The sequence below is a fragment of the Octopus sinensis genome, linkage group LG29 (genome assembly GCF_006345805.1).
Source record: "Octopus sinensis linkage group LG29, ASM634580v1, whole genome shotgun sequence".
Taxonomy (NCBI): Eukaryota; Metazoa; Mollusca; class Cephalopoda; order Octopoda; family Octopodidae; genus Octopus; species Octopus sinensis.
The window spans coordinates 3,195,921-3,222,950 of record NC_043025.1 but is presented as its reverse complement, the minus strand read 5'-3'; the positions used below and the strand labels follow the sequence as shown (position 1 = coordinate 3,222,950).

Here is a 27,030-nt window from a genome sequence, read left to right as displayed (position 1 = left end):
TTCCTACCACTCTATGTCACGCTGGTGAGACCCATATTGGAGTATGGGATTCAAGCCTCTTCTCCTTATCTCCTCAAAGACATACAGCATCTCGAAAGAGCTGTTCTTCACTCCTGCTCCAGAGCGTCGGCTGCGGAGTCATTCCGAAAAGCTCTACCTGCGACGATTTCATCTTAATCGAAGGACAGGAGATTTCTTCGTCCGGGTTGCGGATCCGTGGAACAAGCTGCCAGACGAGATGGTGAAGATGCCGACGACCGCTTTGTTCAAAGCCTCCCTGGACCTCAAGTGGCCTGAATTCTTTACATGAACACCACCCTATACTTAACTCCATGTCCCCCTACATGTCCTTGCAATTTGCTTTTGAGCCAAATTAACTAACTAACTAACTAACTATACACTCTTAACCGTATAAACTCTCGGACTGCAGTAAACAAACTCGGGAACCGAACATGATTTAGGAAATACAAAGTGGGATTAAGAGAGCAAGACACAATGAGAGAAAGAGGGAGGAATGGAGAGAGAATTTGAAATAAAAGGACAAATTTAATGTTCCTTTATTGCAGTTGCTTTGTTTCAATTCTTGACACTTTAACTCATTTTGGATTCCCAAATTTCAACGATTTGTATTTAAATTTGTATTAAATTTGTATTCCCTGAGTTTTCAGCCATGTTCTCTCCCTCAAACGTTTCTCCAGTCTCCCTAAATTATCTCCGTTTATTTCTTTGACTACATTTTCTATTTAATCTTCTTGAACACTATGATTATTAATGTCTTCTTCTTCTTCTTCTTCTTCTACTTCTTCAATCCTTCTTCTTTTTTTTCTTCTTCTTCTTCTTCTTCTTCTTCTTCTTCTTCTTCTTCTTCTTCTTCTTCTTCTTCTTCTTCTTCTTTACCTCCTCTCATGTCTTTTTCTTCTTCTTCTAATATTTCTTCTTTATACTTCTGCTTGTTCAACTATGTCTTCTTCTTCTTCTGCTTCTTCTTCTTCTTCATCTTCTCGTCTTCTCTTCTTCTTATTCTTCTTATTTTCTTCTTATCGTCTTCTTCTTTTCTTTTCTTTTCTTCTTTTCTTCTTCTTTCTTTTCTTCTTCTCTTCTTCTTATTCTTCTTCTATCTTTTTTCTTCTTAACAAACTTCATCTCTGTTTCTTCTTCTTCCTCTAATACTATTCTTAATCATCTATTTCTTTTTCTTCTTCTTCTTCTTCTTCTTCTTTCCTTCTTCTCCTTCTCTTTCTTCTTTCTTCTTCTTCTTCTTCCTCTTCCTTCTTCTTCTATTCTTCTTCTTTTCTTCTTTATCTTCTTCTTCTTCTTCTTCTCTTCTTCCTCGCATCATCGGCAATTCTACCTCCTCTACTCCTCTCCTCTTTACCTCATGCTCCTCCTCTTCTACCTTCTCGTTTTTCTTCATCTTCTTCTTCTTCTTCTTCTTTTTTCCTCGCATCATTGCCCTCCTCTCTCCTCCCTCCTTTTTACCTCATGCTCCTCCTCTTCTAACTCCTCGTTCTTCTTCTTCATCTTCTTCTACGTCTTCTTCCTTTTCATCTCCTCCTCCACCTGCTTCTTCTTCTACACTTCCTCCACCTCATCCACCTCCTCCTCCTCCTCCTCTTCTTCTTCCTCCTCCTCCTCTTCCTTCTTTTTTTTTCTTCTTCCTCTTCTTCTTCTTCTTTTCTTTTTCTTCTTCTTCTTCTTCTTCTTCTCCTTCTTCTTCTTCTACTCTTTTTTCATAAACTTACTCCCGTACATTCTGCTCCTTTAATTTCCTCCTTCTTTTTCTTTCTCTTCTACTTGTTTCTCTTTTTCTCATTCGCCTCCTCCTCCTGCCCATTCTGCCCCTCCTCTCATCTCTCCTTCTCTCTCCTCCTCGCCTCTCCTACTTCACCCTCATTTTACTCCTTCTCCCCGCATTCTTCTCTTCCCCCTCTTCGTCCTCCTCCTCCTCCTCCATCTTCATTTTATTCTTCTTTTCCTCCCCCTTTCTCCTCCCTTCCTCTCCTCCTCCTCGTCTTATTTCGTCTCCTTCTTCTTCTTCTTCTTGTACTGTATATGTCTTTTTTTTTCTTCCTTTCATTCTAAATCCATATTGTTTGACGCTTCATCACAAATATTTTCTGTATAATTTATTTTACTCTTTCTTTACTTCTATAGAGATCTTGACAGCAACAAATTTCAGCTTGAAACAAGGTATATTCAATGGGCTTTCGAATTTGACGACATTGTAAGTTCGTTCAGTTTCTTGATAATAATTCTGAAATAATAAATAATGCTGATATATATATCACAAATGTATGAACTTTCTGACTGCAATAAGCAAAATCAATTCAAATTTGGGGACCGAACAGGAGTTTGGAAGATACAAATAGGGAGAAAGAGTGCGACGAGACATAGTGGGAGAAAGTGTGAAAAATTGAGAGAGAACATGAAATAATAGGAAAAATTTTATGTTCCTTTATTGCAGTTGCTTTGTTTCACTTCGATTTTGCACCTCAAATTTCAACGATTTTATTGAAATGTGACAAAATCAATCCATTAGTTTATATTTGTTTCTTCTCCTTCTTCTTCTTATTCTTCTTCTTCTTCTTCTTCCCTTCTTCTTTCTTCTTCTTCTTCTTCTTCTTCTTCCATTCTTCTTCTTCTTCTTATTTCTTCTCCTTCTTCTTCTTCTCTTCTTCTTATTCTTCTTCTTCTTCTTCTCTTTTCTCCTTCTTCTTCTCCTACTTCTTCTTCTTCTTCTTCTTCTTCTCTTATCTCATCTTATCTTTCTTATATTTTCGTATAATATTGTTCCTGATACATAAAGAACAATATTTAATATATTTTGCCAATTCATAATATGTCAAACTAAGCAACATTGTTTTATCTTCTTATTCTTCTTATTCTTCTTCTTATTATTATTATTCTCTTATTCTTCTTCTTCTTCTTCTTCTTCTCTTCTTTTATTCTTCTTATTCTTATTATCTTCTTCTTATTATTCTTCTTCTCTTATTCTTCTTCTATTATTTTCTTATCCTAAACCGTTTTACTTCTTCTATTCTTATTCTTCTTATTCTTCTTCTAATTCTCGGTCTTCTTCTCCTCCTCCTCTTCCTTCTTCTTTTTCTTCTTATTATTCTTCTTATCTTCTTCTCATCAATCTCTTGTGGTTTTTGTATTGTTGTTGTTGTTGTTGTTGTTTCTATTCTTTTTTCCTTCTTATTCTTCTTCTACTCTTATTTTCAATTCTTCTTTCTTCTTCCCTATCTTTCTATTCTTCGTCTTCTCCTTCTTCTTATTCTATATTCTTTTATTCTTATTAGACTTTCTCTTGTGGTTTTGTTATTGTTGTGTTGTTGTTGTTGTTGTTGTTCTTCTCTTCTTCTTATTTTCTCTTCTCTTCTCCTTCTTCTTCTTCTAATTCTTTCTTTTGTTCTTCCGTATCTTTCTATTCTTAGTCTTCCTTCTTCTTCTTCCTCTTCTTCTTCTTCTTCTTAATTTCTTTTATCCCTGTCTCCTCTGCCTCCTTCATCTCCTCCTCCTTCATTTTATTTTCTTCTTCTTCTTATTCTTTTTCCTCTTCTTCTTCTTCTTCTTCTCTCATCCCCCCCGTTTTACTCTTTTCTTCTTCTTCTTCTCGGTCTTCTTCTCATACTCTAATCTTCTTCTCTATTCTCTTCTTCTTTTCTTCTTCTTCTTCTCCTTCTCCTTTCTCTTGTGGTTTTGTTATTGTTGTGTTGTTGTTGTTGTGTTGTTCTTCTTCTTCTTCTTCTTCTTCTTCTAATTCTTTCTTTTCTTCTTCTCCGTACTTCTATTCTTCGTATTTCCTTCTTCTTCTTCTTCTTATTCTTCTTTATCTCCCTGTCTCCTCTGCCTCCTTCATCTCTTCCTCCTTCATTTTCTTTTTCTTCTTCTTCTTCTTCTTCTTCTTCTTATTCTTCTTCTTCGTCTTCTTCTTCTTCTTCTTCTTCTTCTTCTTCTCTTCTTTTTCTTCTTCTTAACACCTCTCATCTCTTTTTTTTCTTCTTCCTCTAATACTATTCTTAATCATCTATTTCTTCTTCTTCTTCTTCTTCTTCTTCTTCTCCTGCTTCTCCTTCTCCTCCTTCTCTTTCTTCTTCTCCTTCTTCTTCTTCTTCTTCTCCTCTTCCTTCTTCTTCTATTCTTCTTCTTTTCTTCTTTATCTTCTTCTTCTTCTTCTTCCTCGCATCATCATCCTCCTCCTCCTCCTCCTCCTTTACCTCATGCTCCTCCTCTTCTACCTTCTCGTTTTCTTCATCTTCTACTTCTTCTTCTTCTTCTCCTCCACCTGGTTCTTCTTTTCCTCCTCCTCCTCCTCTATCTTCTTCTTCTTCTTCTTCTTCTTTTTCTTCATCTTCTTTGTCTTTTTCTTTTTCTTCTCCTTCTCCTCCTCCTCCTCCTCCTCCTCCTTCTTCTTCTTCTTCTTCTTCTTCTTCTCCTCCTCCTCCTCCACCTCTACCTTCTTCTTCTTCTTCTTTTTCTTCATCTTCTTCTTCTTTCTTCTTCTTCTTCTTCTTCTTCTTCTCTTCTCTTCTCTTCATCTTCTTCATCTTCTTCTTGTCATTTTATTTTCCTATGGTTTTCTTCCTATACAAACGAACAATATTTCATATTTTATTGCAATTCCATACTACGTCAAAATAAGCAACATTTTTCCTGCTTCAGAAATCTTCAGAACAAAAAATTTCGAACGTTGAGAAAGTAAGTTTCAAGACCTTCACAGCTTACAAAATCTGTAAGTCCTTTCAATGTTGTCGTTTATACATGAGGATATAATGTGTCTTTAATTTAAATATTCCCTGATTTCTATTTGTTCTCACTCCCTATTACTTGAAGTCATAATCACTTTTCATATTCGTGCTATATTATTTGATTGTGTCTGAACATGTCAATGACTATCTGTTGATAATTGTCTGCATCAAAAGTTTATTCCTGAAAACGTGTATGTTCATATATGTATGAGTGTGTCTGCAGTGTTAATATAATACTTATGTATATTCTACTGTTGTTTGTGTTCACATTGTTCTCTTTATTCTGTGGTGCCGTGTGGTTATTGTCCACACTTCCATGAAATAATTTCGCCTGATTCTTCTTCTTCTTCTCCTTCTTCTTTTCTTCTTCTTCTTCTCTTCTTCTTCTTCTTCTTTCCTTCTTCTTCTTCTTCTCTTCTCCTCCTCCTTCTTCTTCTCTTCTTCTTCTCTTTTCCCTTCTCCTTCTTCTTCTCTTCTCTCTTCTTCTTCTTCTCTTCTTCTTCTTCTTTTTTTGTAGTATCACAAATATTTTCCCATTTAATATTTTTACTCGTTCTTTACTGCAACAGGTATCTTGGTGCCAACAACATTTCAACCATCAAACAAGGTATATTCACGCGGTTTAAGAATTTAAAGACATTGTAAGTTCGTTCAGTTTCCTGATACTCTGTTTGAAAGTAATATTGATGATGATATATACTAGTAATGAAGAATTGGTGACGCGCATCCTCGATGATAGTGATGCTGTTGACATCGTTTTATTGGACTTTGCCAAAGCTTTTGACTCGGTAAACCACCGCCTATTACTTGTCAAGTTTCAAGCATATAGTTTCCATCCGGATATTGTACGATGGGTTGGTGCCTTCCTCTCAGATCGCTCCTTCCACGTCCAAGTAAATGGTTCGCGGTCCGAAGTCTCCAGTGCGAGCAGTGGCGTGCCTCAAGGTTCAGTGCTTGGGCCCTTGTTGTTCTTAGTCTTCATAAATGACTTGCCTGACGACCTCACGCAACACACACCTTCTATTTGCCGACGATATCAAACTGGTCGTCGCTCCTCGCGGTAATATAGAGGATCTTCGTCGATGCCTCCAACAAATTGGAAGGGTCTAACGATTGGGACCTGTGTCTGAACGTGTCAAAGTGCTGTCATCTGCCTGTCGGCTCTACTCCTGCAACTCAACTTGATTTCGAGCCGGGTCGTCTGCTGCTGGAGAGGACCGATCAGGTAAAGGACCTGGGTATCTTGGTGGATTCCTCCTTTTCGCCTTCGGTCCAGTGCGTCCATGCTGCCAACAAAGCACGCGGAATTCTGTTCTTGATTCGACGGTCATTCGGAATGCTCACGGCAGCCATATTCCTACCACTCTATGTCACGCTGGTGACACCCATATTGGAGTATGGGATTCAAGCCTCTTCTCCTTATCTCCTCAAAGACATACAGCATCTCGAAAGAGCTGTTCTTCACTCATGCTCCAGAGCGTCGGCTGCGGAGTCATCCGAAAAGCTCTACCTGCGACGATTTCATCTTAGTCGAAGGACAGGAGATTTCACCGTCCGGGTTGCGGATCCGTGGAACAAGCTGCCAGACGAGATGGTGATGAGAAGATCGACGACCGCTTTGTTCAAAGCCTCCCTGGACCTCAAGTGGCCTGAATTTACATGAACACCACCCTATACTTAACTCCATGTCCCCCTACATGGCCTTGCAATTTGCTTTTGAGCCAAATTAACTAACTAACTAACTAACTAACTATACACTCTAAACCGTATAAACTCTCGGACATGGCACCAAACAAACTCGGGAACCGGACATGATTTAGGAAATACAAAGTGGGATTAAGAGAGCAAGACACAATGAGAGAAAGAGGGAGGAATGGAGAGAGAATTTGAAATAAAAGGACAATTTAATGTTCTTTATTGCAGTTGCTTTGTTTCAATTCTTGACACTTTAACTCATTTTGATTCCCAAATTTCAACGATTTGTATTTAAATTGTATTAAATTTGTATTCCCTGAGTTTTCAGCCATGTTCTCTCCTCAAACGTTTCTTCCGTCTCCCTAAAATAACTCCGTTTATTTCTTTGACTACATTTTCTATTTAAACATCTTGAACACTATGATTATTAATGTCTTCTTCTTCTTCTTCTTCTTCTTCTTCTTCTTCTTCTTCTTCTTCTTCTTCTTCTTCTTCTTCTTCTTCTTCTTCTTCTTCTGCTTCTTCTTCTTCTACTTCTTCATCTTCTACTTCATCTTCTTCTTTTCTTCTTCGTTATCTTTTTTCTTTTTCCTTCTTTCATTGTAAAGCCGCAATGTTTGATGTATCACAAATATTTTCCATATAATTTATTTTACTCTTTACTGCTATAGAGATCTGCGAGATAACTACATTTCAACCATCGAAGAATGTACCTTCACGGGGATTTCGAATTTAAAAACATTGTAAGTTCGTTCAGTTTCTTAATACTATTATCTAAATGTATACTTTGATGCTGATATATTTTCTCCCAGAAACGAATAAACTTTCAGAGTGCACTATCTTCTTCTTGTTTCCTTCTTCTTAATCTTGTTCGACTTGATCTTGTTGTTGTTGTTGTTGTTCTTCTTCTTCTTCTTTTCTTCTTCTTCTTCTTCTTCTTCTTCTTCTTCTTCTTCCTCTTCTTCTTGTACTGTATATGTCTTTTTTTCCTTCCTTTCATTCTAAATCCATATTGTTTGACGCTTCATCACAAATATTTTCCGTATAATTTATTTTACTCTTTCTTTACTTCTATAGAGATCTTGACAGCAACAAAATTTCAACCTTGAAACAAGGTATATTCAATGGGCTTTCGAATTTGACGACATTGTAAGTTCGTTCAGTTTCTTGATAATAATTTCTGAAAGTAATAAATAATGCTGATATATATACTCACAAATGTATGAACTTTCTGACTGCAATAAGCAAAATCAATTCAAATTTGGGGACCGAACAGGAGTTTGGAAGATACAAACAGGGAGAAAGAGTGCGAGACATAGTGAGAGAAAGTGTGAAAAATTGAGAGAGAACATGAAATAATAGGAAAAATTTTATGTTCCTTTATTGCAGTTGCTTTGTTTCACTTCGATTTTGCACCTCAAATTTCAACGATTTTTATTTGAAATGTGACTAAATCAATCCATTAGTTTATATTTGTTTCTTCTTCTTCTTCTTCTTCTTCTTCTTCTTCTTCTTCTTCTTCTTGTTCTTCTTCTTCTTCTTCTTCTTCTTCTTTATCTTATTCTTCTTCTTCTCTTTCTTCGTCTTCTTCTTCTTCTTCTCTTCTTCTTCTTCTAATCTTATTCTTCTTCTTCTTCTTTTCTTTTTCTTTTCTTCTCGTTATCTTTTTTCTTTTCCTCTTTCATTGTAAAGCCGCAATGTTTGATGTATCACAAATATTTTCCATATAATTTATTTTACTCTTTACTGCTATAGAGATCTGCGAGATAACTACATTTCAACCATCGAAGAAGGTACCTTCACGGGGATTTCGAATTAAAAACATTGTAAGTTCGTTCAGTTTCTTAATACTATTATCTAAATGTATACTTTGATGCTGATATATTTTCTCCCAGAAACGAATAAACTTTCAGAGTGCACATCTTCTTCTTGTTTCCTTCTTATAATCTTGTTCGACTTGATCTTGTTGTTGTTGTTGTTGTTCTTCTTCTTCTTCTTTTCTTCTTCTACTTCTTCTTCTTCTTCTTCTTCTTTTCTTCTTCTTCTTTTTCTTCGTCATCATCTTTTTCTTCTTCTTCTTCTTCTTCTTCTTCTTCTTCTTCTTCGTCTTCTTCTTCTTCTTCTTCTTCGTCTTCTTCTTCTTCTTCTTATTCTTCTTCGACTTCTTCTTCTTCTACTTCTTCTTCTTCTTCTCTTCTTTTTCTTCTTCTTAACACCTCTCATCTCTTTTTCTTCTTCTTCCTCTAATACTATTCTTAATCATCTATTTCTTCTGCTTCTTCTTCTTCTTCTTCTTCTTCTCCTTCTTCTCCTTCTTCTCCTGCTCTTTCTTCTTCTTCTTCTTCTTCTTCTTCTACTCTTCCTTCATCTTCTATTCTTCTTCTTTTCTTCTTTATCTTCTTCTTCTTCTTCTTCTTCTTCTTCTTCTTCTTCGCATCATCGCTATCCTCCTCCTCCTCCTCCTTTACCTCATGCTCCTCCTCTTCTACCTTCTCGTTTTTCTTCATCTTCTTCTACTTCTTCTTCTTCTCCTCCACCTGGTTCTTATTTTCCTCCTCCTCCTCCTCCTCCATCTCCTCCTCCTCCTCCTGTACCTTTTTCTTTTTCTTCATCTTCTTCTTTTTCTTCTCTTCTTCTTCTCCTCCTCCTCCTCCACCTTCTTCTTCTTCTTCTTCTTCTTCTTCTTCTCTCCTCCTCCTCCTCCTCTACCTTCTTCTTCTTCTTCTACCTTCTTTTTCTTCATCTTCTTCTTCTTCTTCTTCTTCTTCTTCCTCTTCATCTTCTTCATCTTCTTCTTGTCATTTTATTTTCCTATGGTTTTCTTCCTATACAAAAAGAACAATATTTCATATTTTATTGCAATTCCATACTACGTCAAAATAAGCAACATTTTTTCCTGCTTCAGATATCTTCAGAACAATAAAATTTCGAACATTGAGAAAGTAATGTTTCAAGACCTTCACAGCTTAGAAACTCTGTAAGTCCTTTCAATGTTGTCGTTTATACATGAGGAATATAATGTGTCTTTAATTTAAATATTCCCTGATTTCTATTTGTTCTCACTCCCTATTACTTGAAGTCATAATCACTTTTCATATTCGTGCTATATTTATTTGATTGTGTCTGAACATGACAATGACTATCTGTTGATAATTGTCTGCATCAAAAGTTTATTCCTGAAAACGTGTATGTTCATATATGTATGAGTGTGTCTGCAGTGTTAATATAATACTTATGTATATTCTACTGTTGTTTGTTTCACATTGTTGTCTTTATTCTGTGGTGCCGTGTGGTTATTTGTCCACACTTCCATGAAATAATTTCGCCTGATTCTTCTTCTTCTTCTTCTTCTTCTTCTTCTTCTTCTTCTTCTTCTTCTTCTTCTTCTTCTCCTTCTTCTTCTCCTCATCCTTCTTCTTCTTCTTCTTCTTCTTCTTCTTTTTGTAGTATCACAAATATTTTCCCATTTAATAATTTTTACTCGTTCTTTACTGCAACAGGTATCTTGGTGCCAACAACATTTCAACCATCAAACAAGGTATATTCACGCGGTTAAGAATTTAAAGACATTGTAAGTTCGTTCAGTTTCTGATACTCTGTTTGAAGTAATATTTGATGATGATATATACTAGTAATGGAAGAATTGGTGACGCGCATCCTCGATGATAGTGATGCTGTTGACATCGTTTTATTGGACTTTGCCAAAGCTTTTGACTCGGTAAACCACCGCCTATTACTTGTCAAGTTTCAAGCATATAGTTTCCATCGGATATTGTACGATGGGTTGGTGCCTTCCTCTCAGATCGCTCCTTCCAAGTCCAAGTAATGGTTCGCGGTCCGAAGTCTCCAGTGCGAGCAGTGGCGTGCCTCAAGGTTCAGTGCTTGGGCCCTTGTTGTTCTTAGTCTTCATAAATGACTTGCCCGACGACCTCACGCAACACACCCTTCTATTTGCCGACGATATCAAACTGGTCGCTCCTCGCGGTAATATAGAGGATCTTCGTCGATGCCTCCACCAAATTTGGAAGTGGTCTAACGATTGGGACCTGTGTTGAACGTGTCAAAGTGCTGTCATCTGCCTGTCGGCTCTACTCCTGCAACTCAACTTGATTTCGAGCCGGGTCGTCTGCTGCTGGAGAGGACCGATCAGGTAAAGGACCTGGGTATTGGGTGGATTCCTCCTTTCGCCTTCGGCCCAGTGCGTCCATGCTGCCAACAAAGCACGCGGAATTCTGTTCTTGATTCGACGGTCATTCGGAATGCTCACGGCAGCCATATTCCTACCACTCTATGTCACGCTGGTGAGACCCATATTGGAGTATGGGATTCAAGCCTCTTCTCCTTATCTCCTCAAAGACATACAGCATCTCGAAAGAGCTGTCTTCACTCTGCTCCAGAGCGTCGGCTGCGGAGTCATTCCGAAAAGCTCTACCTGCGACGATTTCATCTTAATCGAAGGACAGGAGATTTCTCCGTCCGGGTTGCGGATCCGTGGAACAAGCTGCCAGACGAGATGGTGAAGATGCCGACGACCGCTTTGTTCAAAGCCTCCCTGGACCTCAAGTGGCCTGAATTCTTTACATGAACACCACCCTATACTTAACTCCATGTCCCCCTACATGGCCTTGCTATTTGCTTTTGAGCCAAATTAACTAACTAACTATACACTCTTAACCGTATAAACTCTCGGACTGCAGTAAACAAACTCGGGAACCGAACATGATTTAGGAAATACAAAGTGGGATTAAGAGAGCAAGACACAATGAGAGAAAGAGGGAGGAATGGAGAGAGAATTTGAAATAAAAGGACAAATTTAATGTTCCTTTATTGCAGTTGCTTTGTTTCAATTCTTGACACTTTAACTCATTTTGGATTCCCAAATTTCAACGATTTGTATTTAAATTTGTATTAAATTTGTATTCCCTGAGTTTTCAGCCATGTTCTCTCCCTCAAACGTTTCTTCCGTCTCCCTAAAATATCTCCGTTTATTTCTTTGACTACATTTTCTATTTAATCTTCTTGAACACTATGATTATTAATGTCTTCTTCTTCTTCTTCTTCTTCTTCTTCTTTTCTTCTTCTTCTTCTTCTTCTTCTTCTTCTTCTTCTTCTTCTTCTTCTTCTTCTTTTTTCTTCTCCTTCTTCTTCTTCTTCTTTTTCTTCTTTTACTTTTTCCTCGTCATCCCCTTCTTCTTCTTCTACATTTCTCCTTCTTTTTCGTCCTCTTCTCTTTTTTGATAAACTTACTCCCGTGCTTTCTGCTTCTTCACATTTCTCCTTCCTTATCCTTCACTTCTCATTCATCCCCCGATCTCCTCTTCCTCAACCTCCTCTGCCATCCCCTCCCTCTCATCAACCCTTCTCCCTCTCCTCTCCTCTCCTCCCCTCTCTTTTCTCTTCTCCCTCTCCTCATCTTCTTTTTCCTCCTCCTCCTTCAAATCCCCTCCTCCACCTCAAGCTGCCCTCTTCTCCTCGTCCTTCTCCCTATTCTTGTTCTTTGCTTTGTTGTCCTACTCATTCTTCTTCTTCTTCCCTTCTTCTTCTTCTACATTTCTCCTTCTTTTTCGTCATATTCTCTTTTTTGATAAAATTACTCCGTGCTTTCGGCTTCTTCAAATTCTCCTTCCTTATCCTGATTCTCATTCATCCAACGAATCTCCTCTTCCTCAACATCCTCTGCCAATGAACAAAGTCCAATATAATAAAACCCGTCTCCCTCTCATCTCCTCTCCTCCCTCTCTAATGTTCTATTCTCCATCTCATAATATATTTTAATTCCTCACTCCTTCAAATCCCCTCATCCACCTCAAGCTGCCCTCTTACTCCTCGTCTTCTCCTATTCTTGTTCTTTTGCTTTGTGTCCTACTCATTCTTCTTCTTCTTCCCTTCTCTTCTTCTCTTCTCTTCTTCTTTTCTTCTTCTTTTTCTTCTCTTCTTCTTCATTCTTCTTCTTCTCCTTCTTCTTCTTCTAATTCTCCTTATCCTTCTTTTTCTCATCTTCCAAATCTTTCTCTTCTTCGTCTTCTTTTTCGCCCTCGTCTCCTTTGCCTCCTTAGTCTCCTCCTTCATTTTTCTTCTTTCATGTTCTCTCCCTCAAACGTTTCTTCCGTCTCCCTAAAATATCTCCTGTTATTTCTTTGACTACATTTTCTATTTCATCTTCTTGAACACTACGATTATTAATGTCTTCTTCTTCTTCTTCTTCTTCTTCTTCTTCTTCTTCTTTTCTTCTTCTTCTCCTCCTTTTTCTTCTTCTTCTTCTTCTCCTCCTTTTTCTTCTTCTTCTCTTCTACTTCATCTTCGTCATCTTCTCCTTCTTCATCTTCATCTTCTTCTTCTACTTCTTTTTCTTCGTTTCTTCATCTTCGTCATCTTCCCTTCTTCCTCTTCTTCTCTTCTTCTTCTTCTTTTCTTCGTCTTCTTCTTCTTCTTCTTCTCTTTTTCTTCGTTTTCTTCTCTTTTTCTTCTTCTGTTTCTTCTTTTTCTTCTTCTACTCTTTTTTTATTTCTTCTCCTCTTCTTCTTCTTCTTCTCCTTCTTCTACTACTACTTCTTCTTCTCCTTCTTGTTCTACTGCTTCTTTTTCCCCTTCACATTCTTTCTATTTCTTTTTCCTCTTCAACTTCTTTCTTCTTCTTCTCGTCTATGTTAGCACAGAGGAGATTCTCAATAAAATCAGTATTTGCAGCCGCTCCAAGGTCTTCACATGTTGTGTAGTGGGCACTATGGACATGATTCTTTCTACCCATCTATTGACATAGATTTTTCTGGGGTGTAATATAATGAGATAATCTGTGAAAAGTGAAGTGTCGTTCTGTGATGTCAACATAAGTGATGCGGGTCTTGTTCTTAGACTAAGCTACGACGGTGACTATTTAGACAACCCTGACCTCAGTATATTCTGCCCCGCCAGATCACAGATGCTTAGACCACCCACCATCACTTCAGCAGTGAAGAAAAGCACCGTGAGCGCTGGTGTGGCTGGACCCTACCCACTCAACTCCCTGAGAACAACAATTAAGAGAGAGGAATGATTGCACACGCAGTAGGAGCTAGCGTAAGGATCACCTTGAAGAACCACAGAGTAAAGTTTAACTAGAAGCTATACATGCAGGTTCAAGGTGCAGCCATTTGTGTCGGTGTATCTGGAGATATTGCTGGCCTCTTCCTGACCTGGCGGGACAGAAAACCTAAGCAATCCTTGGCAAAACAATCCACAACTCTTCTACTTTACAGTAGGTATGTAGATGGCATTAATATCACAGTTAAAACCAGCTCAAGTAACGGTAATGTGGAAACTGAGAGGAACATAATGGAGAGCATCCAGCAAGTAGCCAACTCCATAGTCAAGGTGACTATAGATTATCCCACCCGGCACCCCAACAATGAACTCCCCGTCCTTGTTACTGAACTTCACTTACAGACTGTGAACAACAGAGTGCAGCTCTTCCACTTCTATTACATGATTTAATTAGTAATTCAGTTCTCAACCTAATTAATTGCATGGTTTTGGCAATGATGATCGAGTTGTAAGCTACATTTGGAGCTGAAATAATTGGAAATTGGTTCTTTGAAACAGTTATGTCAAAATTTTTGAGGTCAAAAATGGCAGCGTAAGGCGAAAAAGTGACTTTGAATCAAAATATCTCAGTTATTTTCAAAGAAAATATGTAGGTTAACCAGATTTAAAAGAATGTCTTCATGGGGAAGACTCTTTTAGTGAAAATCCCGTTAAAAAGAATCAACCAAGAAAAAAGCAATGTGGCTTTTAGCGACTTAAAATTGGTATGTAACAACTGAATCCACGTCGAAGTGTTCTAATGCTTCTGATATTTGTTTGCCAATGATTTCCAATAAAGTTTGATGAGCTATCCTTGTTTTTCATTTTCTTCTGAATTGTTCAAATAGTAAAGTCAATTTATAGGTACCCAGTATATATCTTCTACCAAAAGGTGAGCATTGTTTTATGTACTTTGAATAGGATTCTGAAAGTTATGCACTGGTCTGAAGATGGTCAATGTTATTGCAATAATTAATATTTTATTGTTTTGAAGACCTCTTTTTATCATTACACTGCTACTGGAGTATATACTTTTACTATTCCTTGTTTCAGTTAACAGATTACAGCCATTCTGGGGCAGTACCTTTAAGCATTTCGGCGAACAAATCATCCTTAGTACTGAATTTTTAAAATCTGGTACTTAATCAACCGGTTACCTTTTGCAGAACCACTAAGTTACGGGGGACGTAAACAAACCAATATTGGTTATCAAGCGTTGGTGGGGATAAACACAAAGACAAGAACAGCATATATATATATATATATAATATTATATATATATATATATATATATATATATATATATATATATAATATATATATATATACATATATATATATGTATACATATATATACGAAGGGGAATCCACACAGTCTCCTGCAGCCAAACTACTCACAACGCTTTGTGACCCAAGGTTATAGTAAATGTTATTTGTCCAAGGTGCCACACAGTTGGACTAAAGAGTCCATGGATGTGAGAAGTAATTTTCTTGCCACAGAACCATGCCTATATGGAGAATGATATTTCTACCATAGATGAGAATGTTAACTAAAACCCATTTTGTGCACATAAGAAAGTCTCCTTGTTATTTTTGTATTTTCTCCTCTTCCATCTTTTGCTGTTTTGTTATCAGGTTTTCTCTTAGGACAATTAAGTTAGATTGAAGGAACCTATTCTTGTTCAAACAACACTTCCCGGATAACTATAAAGAGAATTGTAGTGTGTAATATCAGCATTTACCCTGTTAGTGTTGACTAAAACGCAGTTTAGTACTGAACAGGAGTAAACAGATTTATTTACTTTTACTTATTTTAAAGTGTGTAATATTTGTCTCTTTTTCAGATATTTGCAAGACAACCCAATAGAACATTATGAAGATGGCGCTTTCTTATTCCTTCCCAGCATAGTTGAAATGTAAGCAAACAAGTTCTTTTTGTTTATAGGAAAATGAAAATAATAAAATGAAGTCATCAAATTCTCAATTCCTCGTCAAATGTTGGTAATAAACAACAATGAGTTGATTTAAATTTCAGCGCATCAACATGATTTCCGAGCATTGTGTTTTATTATCTAAAAGTTTATGTTCAAATATCAGAAGGTTGGTTTGATCTAGTTTCCTCCATGTTTATAAATACACATAATTAACTGGAGTCGAGAGAGTGGCCTACATACCAACCTTCATGCATACATATATAAAGATTCCTGTGTGTGTATGCGTATGTGCATACATAAACACACACACACACACACACACAACACACACACACATGTATACATACATGTGTGTGCGTAGAGAGAGAAGTACAGAAAGAAAGAGAGGGAAATTTAACACAATCCTATCCCTATTAAAGCTTAACCACACTGCTTGGAATGGAGAACCTTTTAAGGGAGATAAATAGTAGTAAAACTAATAACGTTTGCGCAGTATTAGAGGTTGGGAGGTATACAAGCAGATCTATTTCAAAATTGTATTTATCAGAACATTATAGAATTGCATTACGATGTAGCAAAATTCCTAAAAGGTTCAGAATATTCTCTTCTGAAATCATATTCAATAAAGGAAGTGCCAAGGGAAAAAAACATTCCATGCCTACAATTTCAGATATATATGCTATAATTTCCAGTTATATTTAGAATGCTTATCCAGCTAAATCTCTCATGTCAAATATAACTGGTATTTTACTCAGCAATATTTCGAATTCGCAATACCTAGCAACTTTGCCACAACACTTATATGACAATACCCTTTGCTCGTATGTCACTAATATCTTGTAGCTGGTAAGCTATATATTGCAGGTTAGCTACATTTAGTAGATTTATCCATATTTTGTATGTATCTTTTCAAAAAATATCATCTAAATCTATCATAGTATGTCATTCTGTCCAAATATCATCTATATCTAGATATCATCTATATCTAGTCATCTTCTAAATTAGTATGCCATTTATATATTTTATATCATCTCTTTCTCCTATGACAGCTGTAGTAATCTGTTTGCCCAATACATTTTATTATATCATATTTGTTTATGATTCAAAACTATATCTAGAATATCATCTTATGATTCTCTATCACCATCCTACCTGATTTATTTGGTATCTGTTATTTTTAATTATCATTTCTCATTCTCCTCTCTAATAAATCTACTGCAGTATGTAGTACAGAGTGGTGGGAAAGGCTTACATTCATACCCTCACCTCTCTCTCTCTGTAACTCTAACTTTACTTTCTACTACCATATTCATTCTTGAATGTGTATGAAGATGTCTATGATTGTATTTGAAGGGTCAAATGAGAAGGTTAAACCTTCTTTTATTCATTTTCCCTCTAATTTCTACTCAGGCATAAGACACTTGAACTGAGAGGTTTTTGGCTTTAGCGATTACCTGATGACCTCCTTATCAATGGATTATTTGGTTTTGGCCAATACACAGCGAATGACACAGACCCAAAGACATACAGACATATTAAAATGAATTGAAATGAAAATGAAAAAGTTATCTTCTATCACATAACTTATAAAATCAACAAAAGATTATTATATTTTATTATTATTATTATTATTATTATATTATATTATTATTATTATTATTTATTTATTCATTATATATTATTATTTTTATTATCATTATTATTATTTTTATTATTATTATATTATTATATTATTATTATTGTATATTATTATTATCATATTATTATTATTATTATTCTATGTTTGACTTTTGCTTATGTCTGTACAAGTTGGCTCCAAGTCTCACCCAGAGACCTCAAGAGACAAAGGTTGGAAGTTTACGTTGTTGTTATGTCTAGTGTGCCATTATATTTGGGGTTTTTTGGTGTGGTACTAGTGAATGTCTAATAAATAAATTTTAAAAAAAGTTTGTTTTTAAACCTTGGGATTACATAGAGAGTATTTGCGTAGGATATGAGCAGTTCCATGAGCACTATCTTTGAATTTCTGCCATTTTGGGGTTTCCTGGTATCTGAGTTAGGTAGCAATCAGCCCCTTTCGCTATCATTCCAAGGGCACTATGACAACAGGTATTGTTTTAGTCTCAGCTTCCACATTTTGCTGGTTTCTATTTCAAGATCTTTATATTTGTTCAGTTTTTGGTAGGTCTTGACAGATACGTTTATATCGATTGGGACAGTCATATCAATGAGGCGGACATGTTCTTTGTCTGAAGTCTTTCAATATGAGTCTGGCCTATTTGCATTATCTTTCTGTCAGTTGAATGGTGAAGCTCCAGAGGAGTGAGATGTGGTCATTTCCAAGCACTGGAGGTGGATTGTGTTCCACAAGTTTTTTTTCATGGGGCAAATCCAGGTTTTTGCAAATTACCCAGTGAATATATGTGCAGCTCTATCATGCCTGTTGAGATACTCTGTATGCGCAAGAAGACTGCATTTGGAGGCAACATGATCAATGGTTTCATTTTGTGTGTCGGCATACATGACATGTTGGGCTACTGCCGTTCTTTAATATGTTGGCCTGGTAGTTTCTTGTTGGTAGGCATTGATCTTGAGCTGCTATGAGAAACCCTTCTGTTTCAGATTTTAAGCCAGAGGCCATTAGCATTGATGGGTCAGGGCTTTGTCAATATCTGTATTATTCGCTTCTTTGGGTATTTGCCTTAGAGAGTTTTTTTCTTGCCATTTATTATTCAGAATATCTAAGGCCGCAGTTTTTGCACGGTTTTCATGCGCCTAGCTTTTTCTGTGCTTGTTTCTTGTATGTCTATCTCTAATTCCGAAATTTGTTGTATTCGGAATTCACTTAGATATTCCTTTGCCTGTTTTGTTACTGAGTATGATGCTTTCTTGTTTTCGTGTTTTGAGACAAGTTTTAACATCCAGTCCTCAGACTTTTTCAGGTAGGTGTCTAAGCCAATTGTAGCAATCTTCATTGTTATTGCCAGTTGCAAAAGCCCACGGCCTCCCTCTTTTCTTGGTATATAAAGTCGTTCTATATCTGCCTTAGGGTGGTGAATTCTATGCATTGCCAACAGTTTTCGTATTTTTCTGTCGAGCTGACATATTTCAGTAATTGACCAGTTAACGATATTGAAACTGTAAGTCACGACTGGTATGGCTAATGCATTGATCGCTTCGATCCTGTTTCTTGCATTCAGCTCTGTCTTGAGTATTGCTCTCACTCTTCGATAACATTCTCTCCTGATCCTTTCCTTCATCTCTGAATGCCTTATTCCTTTCACTTCAATTACTCCTAGGTACTTGTAGCTCTCCGCTGGGTCTAGTTCTTTTATTATTATTATTATTATTATTATTATTATTATATTATTTATTATTATTATTATTTTATTATATATTATTATTATTATTATTATATTATATTATCATTCATTATCATAATCACCATCATCATCATCATCATCATCATCATCACATCATCACCATTATTCATATATCATTATTAGTATTATTATTATTATTATTATTATTATTATTATTATTATTATTATATAGCACACCGGGTGAAATGCTTATTGGTATTTCGTCTGTGTTCACGTTATGAGTTCAAATGCCACCGAGGTCGACTTTGTCTTTCATCCTTTCAGCGTCGATTAAATAAGTACCAGTTACGCACCGGGGTCGATCAAATCGACTTAGTCCCTTCCCCCAAATTTGAGGACTTGTGCTTCCGCTAGAAAGAATTATTATTATTATTATTTTTATTATTGGGTGAAAGAGCAGCGCATGCCACCAAAATGACACTAGGGTAAAATATAGGAAGCCCAATATACCCATCATGACTCCCTGTCTGATAAGGGTATACCAGGTATATGCATCACGACCACATGTGCGCAACATGGTAATCTTATATCAAGATAAACAGTGCATGATCTTGCAGGTGGAGCCCAGTTAGAATTTTCTTCAGGCTCAGTAGCCCATCATTTCAAACTGTCCCCGAATTAGGTTTGTTTAAGGATGATGAACAAAACACACGTATTTCCAAAGGTGAATTATTAAAATCTTAAGGAATTCCACTCAACACATGGCTATGATGCTTCCCCACTATTTCTGCTCGTGATCAGAGACATTCCCATCTGGTAAGGTCAAACAACTAAACAAGCAAATCTGTGGTATTGGAGAAGATATTTGCTGTAGAGCCCATCTTTTATACCAAGACAAAAAATGTACATGCTACCCAATTCCAATCAGTTAAGACAAGAAGCCGGGAAGCCAATGCCTTGTACTGCATAGGGCATTTATTATTATTATTATTATTATTATTATTATTATGATTAATCTCATTATATTATTATTATGATTATTATTTATTATTATCATCATTATTGTTGTTGTTGTTGTTGTTGTTGTATTTTTGTTGATGTGGTGTTGCTGTGTTCTTGCTGTTGCTCTTTTTTGAAAAACACTGAAAATTCAAACTGATATATCAAAATTGAATATTAATTTCCCCCTTCTTAATTAAGTTATTAATATACATGTCTGTGCGCTCAAGCAATAATTGTACAACACTGTAATCTCTCAGTTTCTGCGCTGGTACGTCTCTAGTTTTAAAACCAGTTGCTACATAGAATAAACACGACCTTCTTAGCGCCAAAACCGCCCGTCTAAATGAGTTTTCTCAGATAGAGCGGCGCAAGATCCCTACCACCAAATTCCCGACACTAAAATCTCCCTAAACTACGATAAAATAAAATCGTTTCAAGTCGCTAGTAATCTTATTTAAAGGTAATTTATTATTCAATATGTAAGCTAAAAGTGAATAGAACCTTAATGCTTCCACTTTCTACTAGAAACCATTTCGCATTATTGATGTTATTAACAACACTTAGTAAAATGAATGTCATGACGTTTATAAACCTGCTCAAATTTTATAATCTTTGTTTCTTGTCAAATCACATAGGAATTTCTCTGTTGATCTGAAAGGTATTCAGAGTTCTCTTTATTATTACAGTTACCTCCCAGACAATAACCTGAGGTGTGGATGTCACTTGCCAGCCTTCGTAAATTATATTAAAAAAGTCTATAACAGAACTGTGGCTGTCTCTGGCACGTGTCATGAAGGCTCGGGGAAACGAATATCTATACTGGATTATTTGCAATGTCAAAGTAAGTAAAATTCTCGTTTCTTCTTTTCTTTTATTATTGAAACGAACAAAAATCCGGGTTATTCTCTGGAGCTTACAATATCATGTCTTATGAAAGGGAAACTATAGATAAAGATATGAGGAATAAACGTTTTACCATTCGCACGCTTTTCATTCACATCTTCGCTCTAAAGAGCTTAAAGATTCAACTGTCTCACACAAACCATCAACGGCACACACGGGCGCGCGCGCATATACACATACACAAACATTCACAACAGTGCACACATGAAAATACGCTCACATATACACACATATGCACACAGACATACTCTTCAAACATACATTCTCACTCATAACTACAAAAAAAATGTTATTGAAGCGGTAACGAATGACAAAAAGTTTCTACCAACCATAACTGGTTGATAGGTTAACCAAACGGTTAATCACACATTCATTTAGTTAATTCGTTAACAAATTGTTAACAAAGGCGTAGGAGTGGCTGTGTGGTAAGTAGCTTGCTTACAACAACATGGTTCCGGGTTCAGTCCCACTGCGTGGCATCTTGGGCAAGTGTCTTCTGCTATAGCCCCGGGCGACCAATACTTGTGAGTCGATTGGTAGACGGAAACTGAAAGAAGCCCGTCGTATATATATGTATAGAGGTGCTGGAGTGGCCTGTGGGTAAGTAGCTTGTCTACAAACAACATGCCGGGTCAGTCCCACTGGTGGCATCTTGGGCAATGTCTTATGCTATAGCCCGGGCCACCATACCTTGTGAGTGGATTTGGTAGACGGAAATGAAAGAGCCTGTCGTATATGTATATATAATTATATATATATATATTGTATGTGTGTATATTTGTTTGTGTGTCTGTGTTTGTCCCCCTAGCATTGCTTGACAACCGATGCTGGTGTGTTTATGTCTCCGTCACTTAGCGGTGCGGCAAAAGAGACCGATAGAATAAGTACTGGGCTTACAAAGAATAAATCCTGGGGTCGATCTTGTCGACTAAAGGCGGTGCTCCAGCATGCCTGCAGTCAAATGACTGAAACAAGTAAAAGAGAGAAAAGAGAAAGAGAGAAAAGTGACGAATATTAAAGTGACATAGAACCAGTACGTGTGTTTATCATTGGTATAATGACCCTCCCGAGATACTAAAAATGCTCCAGCATTCGATCAGCAGAAGAGTAAAACGTGGTAACAAAACCAAACACACTGTCTTCAGTTTGGTTTTCGTGCCCATCCTTATCTGTGGTCATGAATATTGGGTAACGACCAAAAAGTGTATTTTTTACAGGTGCCATTATGTTACAGGTGCCATTAGGTTACAGGTGTCATTAAAGTATAATCAAAGAACATTACAGCTAATTAATAAAATTTTGACCTTAGAAATCTATGCATTCAACAAAACATTGGCCCACGGCGTGTTTGCTATGCAACTACTCATACTAACATTTGGGCTGTTTTATTGGACACTTGATGAGATCCGAACTGTTTATGTGAAAACCCGGAAAACACTGACAAGTACACATAATATCCACATAAACGGTGATGTAGACCCCCTCTCCCTAAAACGAAAACAAGGCGGCAGGGGCTTAACATCGATGCCAAATGCCTTTGAATGTCGTATCATATCCTTTCGGTAACATAACCACAAATGTCGAAGTGCATCCCTTGACCAAGTTTGCATAATTCATATGACTTGGAAGGCAGCTCTTTGAGCAACATTCCTTATCTGATAACATAGACTACGTGCTCAAAGAAGTCTCACGATTCTACCGCAACGTATCATTAGATGAACGGATGAGTATCTATGAACATAAGATTATGCATGGATATGTTGGTAGAAAGTTCCGAAATGATGGTAACATTGATGTTGTTGAAATTCCAATGAAGGAGCCGTAGATGTAGGATAGAAACTCTCTCTTTCAGTATTGCCAAGAAATCTTGAAATAACAGTGAATAATGACATATATACATACATAATACGTACATGCATTATTATGGCTGCCCCCTCGTTACCGAGTATGGCCATTGCACGAAGCTTAACTGTTACTGGTGCTGTGATCGAATGTGACTTTTTAGCCCAGCTAAATATCTATAATGTCTTTTACAGGATTGGCAACTACAACCTTTACATACATACATACATACAAACATACATACATACATACATACATACATACATACACACATAAACGTATATATATTGGAAGAAGCACCATATTAGTGATCATATTTTTTATTGTTTATACAAATATTGTTTTGCTCACTTCACATATTATGGCCTTCTTCACATTCTATATGACATTGCAACATAACTTAAATGAGATTCTCAGGTTTATTAGGAGTTCCCATTGCAACAATGCTTGCAACTTTAGAATTTCATCCCTTTATTTGATTTATTCAACGATTTTCACATATTTGTTACATCAGAATACTAAAAGGAGAACAAGTGGCTTTCATGCTTCTCTCAGTTGAATTTGTGACATTATTGAAACATTTCCAAATGAACATAAAAATAGGTTTATAGTCTTTGTTAATAATTTGCTTTATATGTCTAACATGTATTGATTTCAATACTAACACGTACACATTTTTTTTTTACATCAGAAAGAAAATATTTCTTGTTATTGCTGTGCATTGCATTATTTGGTTCATAAATACAGATATTTACTTGTATTCTGTAGATTACTCGTTATTTCAACGGAATTTACAGTGTCAAACATGTTCAGGAATGAAATGTACTGATTTAGAAGTGACAAGCTGTCCAGGAGCAGAGGTAAACTGGAATATTACTTTCTTCCTTTTCGTTAAAATATATCCACCACCGTCACTCGAAAGCCATTAAGACCATGCAGACTGTACTATACATTCACTAGTTTTTTTATGTGCCTGCGTAGACATACACACCCTATCGGTCTTCTTATTCATGACTCAATGGGACAACAAGGATGTGACGATTGAAGAGAGAAATAGATGAACATCACTAGGTTGGGACACATTTCACTTGATTAGACTGGGACAAAGTGGATTGAAGTGCCTTGTTCAAGGACACAACGTTCTACCCTGTCCAGGAATCCCTATTCAAGAAACGAACGCACGAACTTAGAACGACCTTTCTCCGATAAACATGGCTGTCCTTAGAGTAGGATGCATGAATGTATGTGGCCAGAAGTCAACTTGGGATCAAGATTCCTTGTCGAATGACCTCGGGTCACTAACCTTAGAGGGGTAACTGGAAGTCGATCCTGGCCCTACTAGCTCACAAACATTACAGGGAGCGGATTGAATAAGTTAAGAAGCAAATGACAGTTTTCCATAGCAAAAGAGGTTGTTTGATATTCGAAGTTATGAAATATTCGAAACAGATTAAATCTTCTCTCACATCAAGTAGTACAATAAGCTCTCCAGAACATAATAGGTAGGGGTCACATTGTTTCACAGAAAGGTAAAACCTATACCTTTAAAACGCAGCTAAAACACAAATTAAAATTGTCAGGCATATCTCTGAATACACAGTTGTACATTTGTGAAAGAAACACAAGAGAAACAATAAAAGACACCGGTAATGTCACAGATCAATGCTTCACATTAACCGATCTACGAGAATATAGGAGAATAGAGCGTGAAATAAGAGCATGGCTGCATTCTGGTGTCTGTTTTATTGTCTGTTCTGATCTCAGACCTTTCTGTTTTCTTGAAGCTTAGTTAGTTTATTTAATGATTCATTCATTTGCAATCACCGACTCCATTGGCTCTTTTGAAGACGCCAGCCTACCGATAATATCATTGGTTATTTCTTCGTGACATCCTCACTCAGTTTGGGAGATCCAATTTTCTTTCTAAAAATTTTCGAGATTGGAAGAAACGAGTATCAATTTCAAACTAAGGCAATGCAAATCTTATTCCTAACTTCAATATCTACATTTTCATTGCTTTTATTTATTGTTAGGTGTTTGCGATTATTAGTTGCGTTTTCGTGATGGATTCTTTTCTTTAAATATTCTTCTCCATTTCTGATTTTTTCCGTTTTCAGAATGTCCCTCATTAAGTTAACAAGACCTTGCTTGTTTTCTCTCCAAATTTTATACTAGTATATCGTATTTTCATATAAAATATACTTGCAAAATAAAACGAAGTTTCTCTTGTGTTCATTTTATGTACTTACTGTTTCATTTGCTTCGACTGAGGAGTTCAATCTGACAATTTTATTTCATTATCATCTTTGGGTAAAGACATATTAGTTTCTCTTGTTGATGAGTTTTGTACGCATGATTTTTCGTAAATTTTTTATGAAAAATTCCTCTTGCGCATTCCTCCAGTAAGAAGAAATTTTAGCGAATTGATACATCTTTATTAGGATAATTTGATCTATTTTAAGTTTGGCGACGGGTGACAGTGCGATGCGGCTTTGCTATAGACGATGATCCGATGGCCATATCTACTTGTGATCAGAGAGCTTTGGACACTGAAAGCATTTAAAGGATTATTTTTTACTGCTAAATGGCAATAAATTTTACGGATTTTTACATATGTTGTTAACGATCAACAATTCAGCAACTCTTTTACGGTTTCATTTATTGCTTTTGGATATTTGGAAGCAATGATTAAACTTAATTGCATGGTAAACATCCCCAGTAGTGTTGTTTCTGTTGTTGTTGCTGTAGTTAGCAGTAATCGTACTAATAAATATTTTGGTTGTAGTGTATAATTTTCATATCTGTTATTACAGCCTGTATGCCGATTCTCAATATCAATGAACGGTGCTAAACTGAAGACTGAAAGGTCTGCAGCACATACAGAAATGTGTTGAAGCAATGAGAAACAATACCCTTACATGCAATAAACGGACGAATGCACGGCTTGTACTGGTTGTTGCGTCGGCACTTATGTAACAAGAATGATTTCATTGGTAAGTGTATTTATTGTCTAATATAACACAAAAAGTTTATTACAAATTGATAGTTAATAAGAACATTTTATAGTAATTAATATACGGGAAAATATTTTGATGTGTGTATGCGTGTATATATATATATATATATATATATATACATGTGTGTATATATATATTGTTTGCAATGTTCTCTCTCCCTCTCTCCCTCCCCCCTCTCTCTCTCTCTCTCTAACACACACACACACAGATGGAATCAAACAGCACGACATGAAGGAAAAGAGCAAAAGAGAGCACGTTTGGCGAGTGAGCAAAATATTGGTTTGAAAGCTAAACGCCAGAAACATAATTTCGTCGATAAACTCGCACGCAGTCGCAGTAGTTCGGAATGACGCTGGAAAACTGAAGTGGACAGAGGAGAAGCTAAAGGAGATGGACAGGAGGTCAAGAAAGGTCCTAATGATGTATGGACCCAATCATCCACGTGCAGACATTGATAGCCGATACATGAAGAGAGCGACAAGAAGAAAGGGATTGATAAGTGTATATATATATATATATAATAATTATTATTTGAGGGAATAAAATCCAAACTTACGAGGAAAAATTCAATTTAGAAATACTAAATCAAATTTCACACAATATAATATATAAATAAAAAATTAGAAAAAAAACACCTTTTATCAATTCAAAATGAACAATTAAATTACACTAGCTAAAAAATTACATATAATAGAAATCTAAAAATTAAAATAACAATAAAATGTCAGTGATTAAGTAAATTGCAAAAAAAAAATAGTAAAAACGTATATAATAGGTAGAATAAGAATAATATATATATATATATATATATAATCAATATAGGGTGGCAAAAAATTTCGCAGAATTTTTTGCCACCAGCGGCCTAGTGGGAAAAAATTAAATAGTCATAGACCATTTATAAATTCAACAGCAAAATCAAGGGTAAATGTTTTTTTAATTTTCTCCTGGTTTACGGAATTAATGTTGTTTTGCGGTTGAAGCCTTGGCTGTTATTTCTAGTGGGTGAATGGCCTATTATGGCCGTTCCTTGATTTGCATATATATATAATATATATATATATATATATATCTATATATATATATATATATATAAATTCCGGGTGAATACTTGATAAATGTAAGCACCTGTATAGGTGATAGGAAATATGCATCGAAAGAAAAACAGGACGCAAAGGATATTGCGGTACATATGTTTCGGTCTTTATTGAACAACTTATTCTTATATCAATGCATAATTGATATAACAGATAGATCAAAAGACTTCTTCAGCCGCGTACAATTACCACACCAAAGACATGTCTCTAGTGTGATATAATATAATATAATATATATATAGTATTTTTGAGTGTATGTGTGATTATGAAAGTATATTTTTATCCACGTATGTGGGTTTCATGTGCATCTATGACATGTGTCTCATTTATAAATGCAGCGATTATTTTCTATATCAATCCATAGGCCGGACCAAATCCTTCGTATTTCGTTTGATTTTTAAAAAGTTCAA

At 36.1% G+C, this 27,030-nt stretch overlaps 2 protein-coding genes across 3 annotated transcripts in view; both read left to right on the top strand.

Annotated features, from left to right (window-relative positions):
• Positions 1 to 25,412, top strand: part of LOC115225982 (slit homolog 1 protein) — a 58,161-nt gene extending 32,749 nt beyond the window's left edge. The window contains exons 9-15 of the mRNA XM_036514997.1: positions 5,321 to 5,392; positions 7,118 to 7,189; positions 7,524 to 7,595; positions 15,350 to 15,421; positions 20,451 to 20,605; positions 23,278 to 23,369; positions 25,323 to 25,412. Of these exons, the coding sequence (XP_036370890.1) occupies positions 5,321 to 5,392; positions 7,118 to 7,189; positions 7,524 to 7,595; positions 15,350 to 15,421; positions 20,451 to 20,605; positions 23,278 to 23,369; positions 25,323 to 25,403 (616 nt within the window). The 3' untranslated portion in view covers positions 25,404 to 25,412. The remainder of the gene's footprint in view (positions 1 to 5,320; positions 5,393 to 7,117; positions 7,190 to 7,523; positions 7,596 to 15,349; positions 15,422 to 20,450; positions 20,606 to 23,277; positions 23,370 to 25,322) is intronic.
• A 15-nt stretch (positions 25,413 to 25,427) lies between these two features.
• Positions 25,428 to 27,030, top strand: part of LOC115226146 — a 14,380-nt gene continuing 12,777 nt past the window's right edge. The window contains exons 1-2 of one of the 2 annotated variants that reach the window (XM_029797140.2): positions 25,428 to 25,502; positions 26,985 to 27,030. The exon at positions 26,985 to 27,030 is cut by the window's right edge and continues 37 nt beyond it. In XM_029797140.2, coding sequence (XP_029653000.2) covers positions 25,445 to 25,502; positions 26,985 to 27,030 — 104 coding nt within the window. In that variant the 5' untranslated portion in view covers positions 25,428 to 25,444. Of the gene's footprint in view, positions 25,503 to 25,883; positions 26,028 to 26,984 lie in introns of those variants that run through there. The other variant, XM_029797142.2, reaches the window with a different exon arrangement.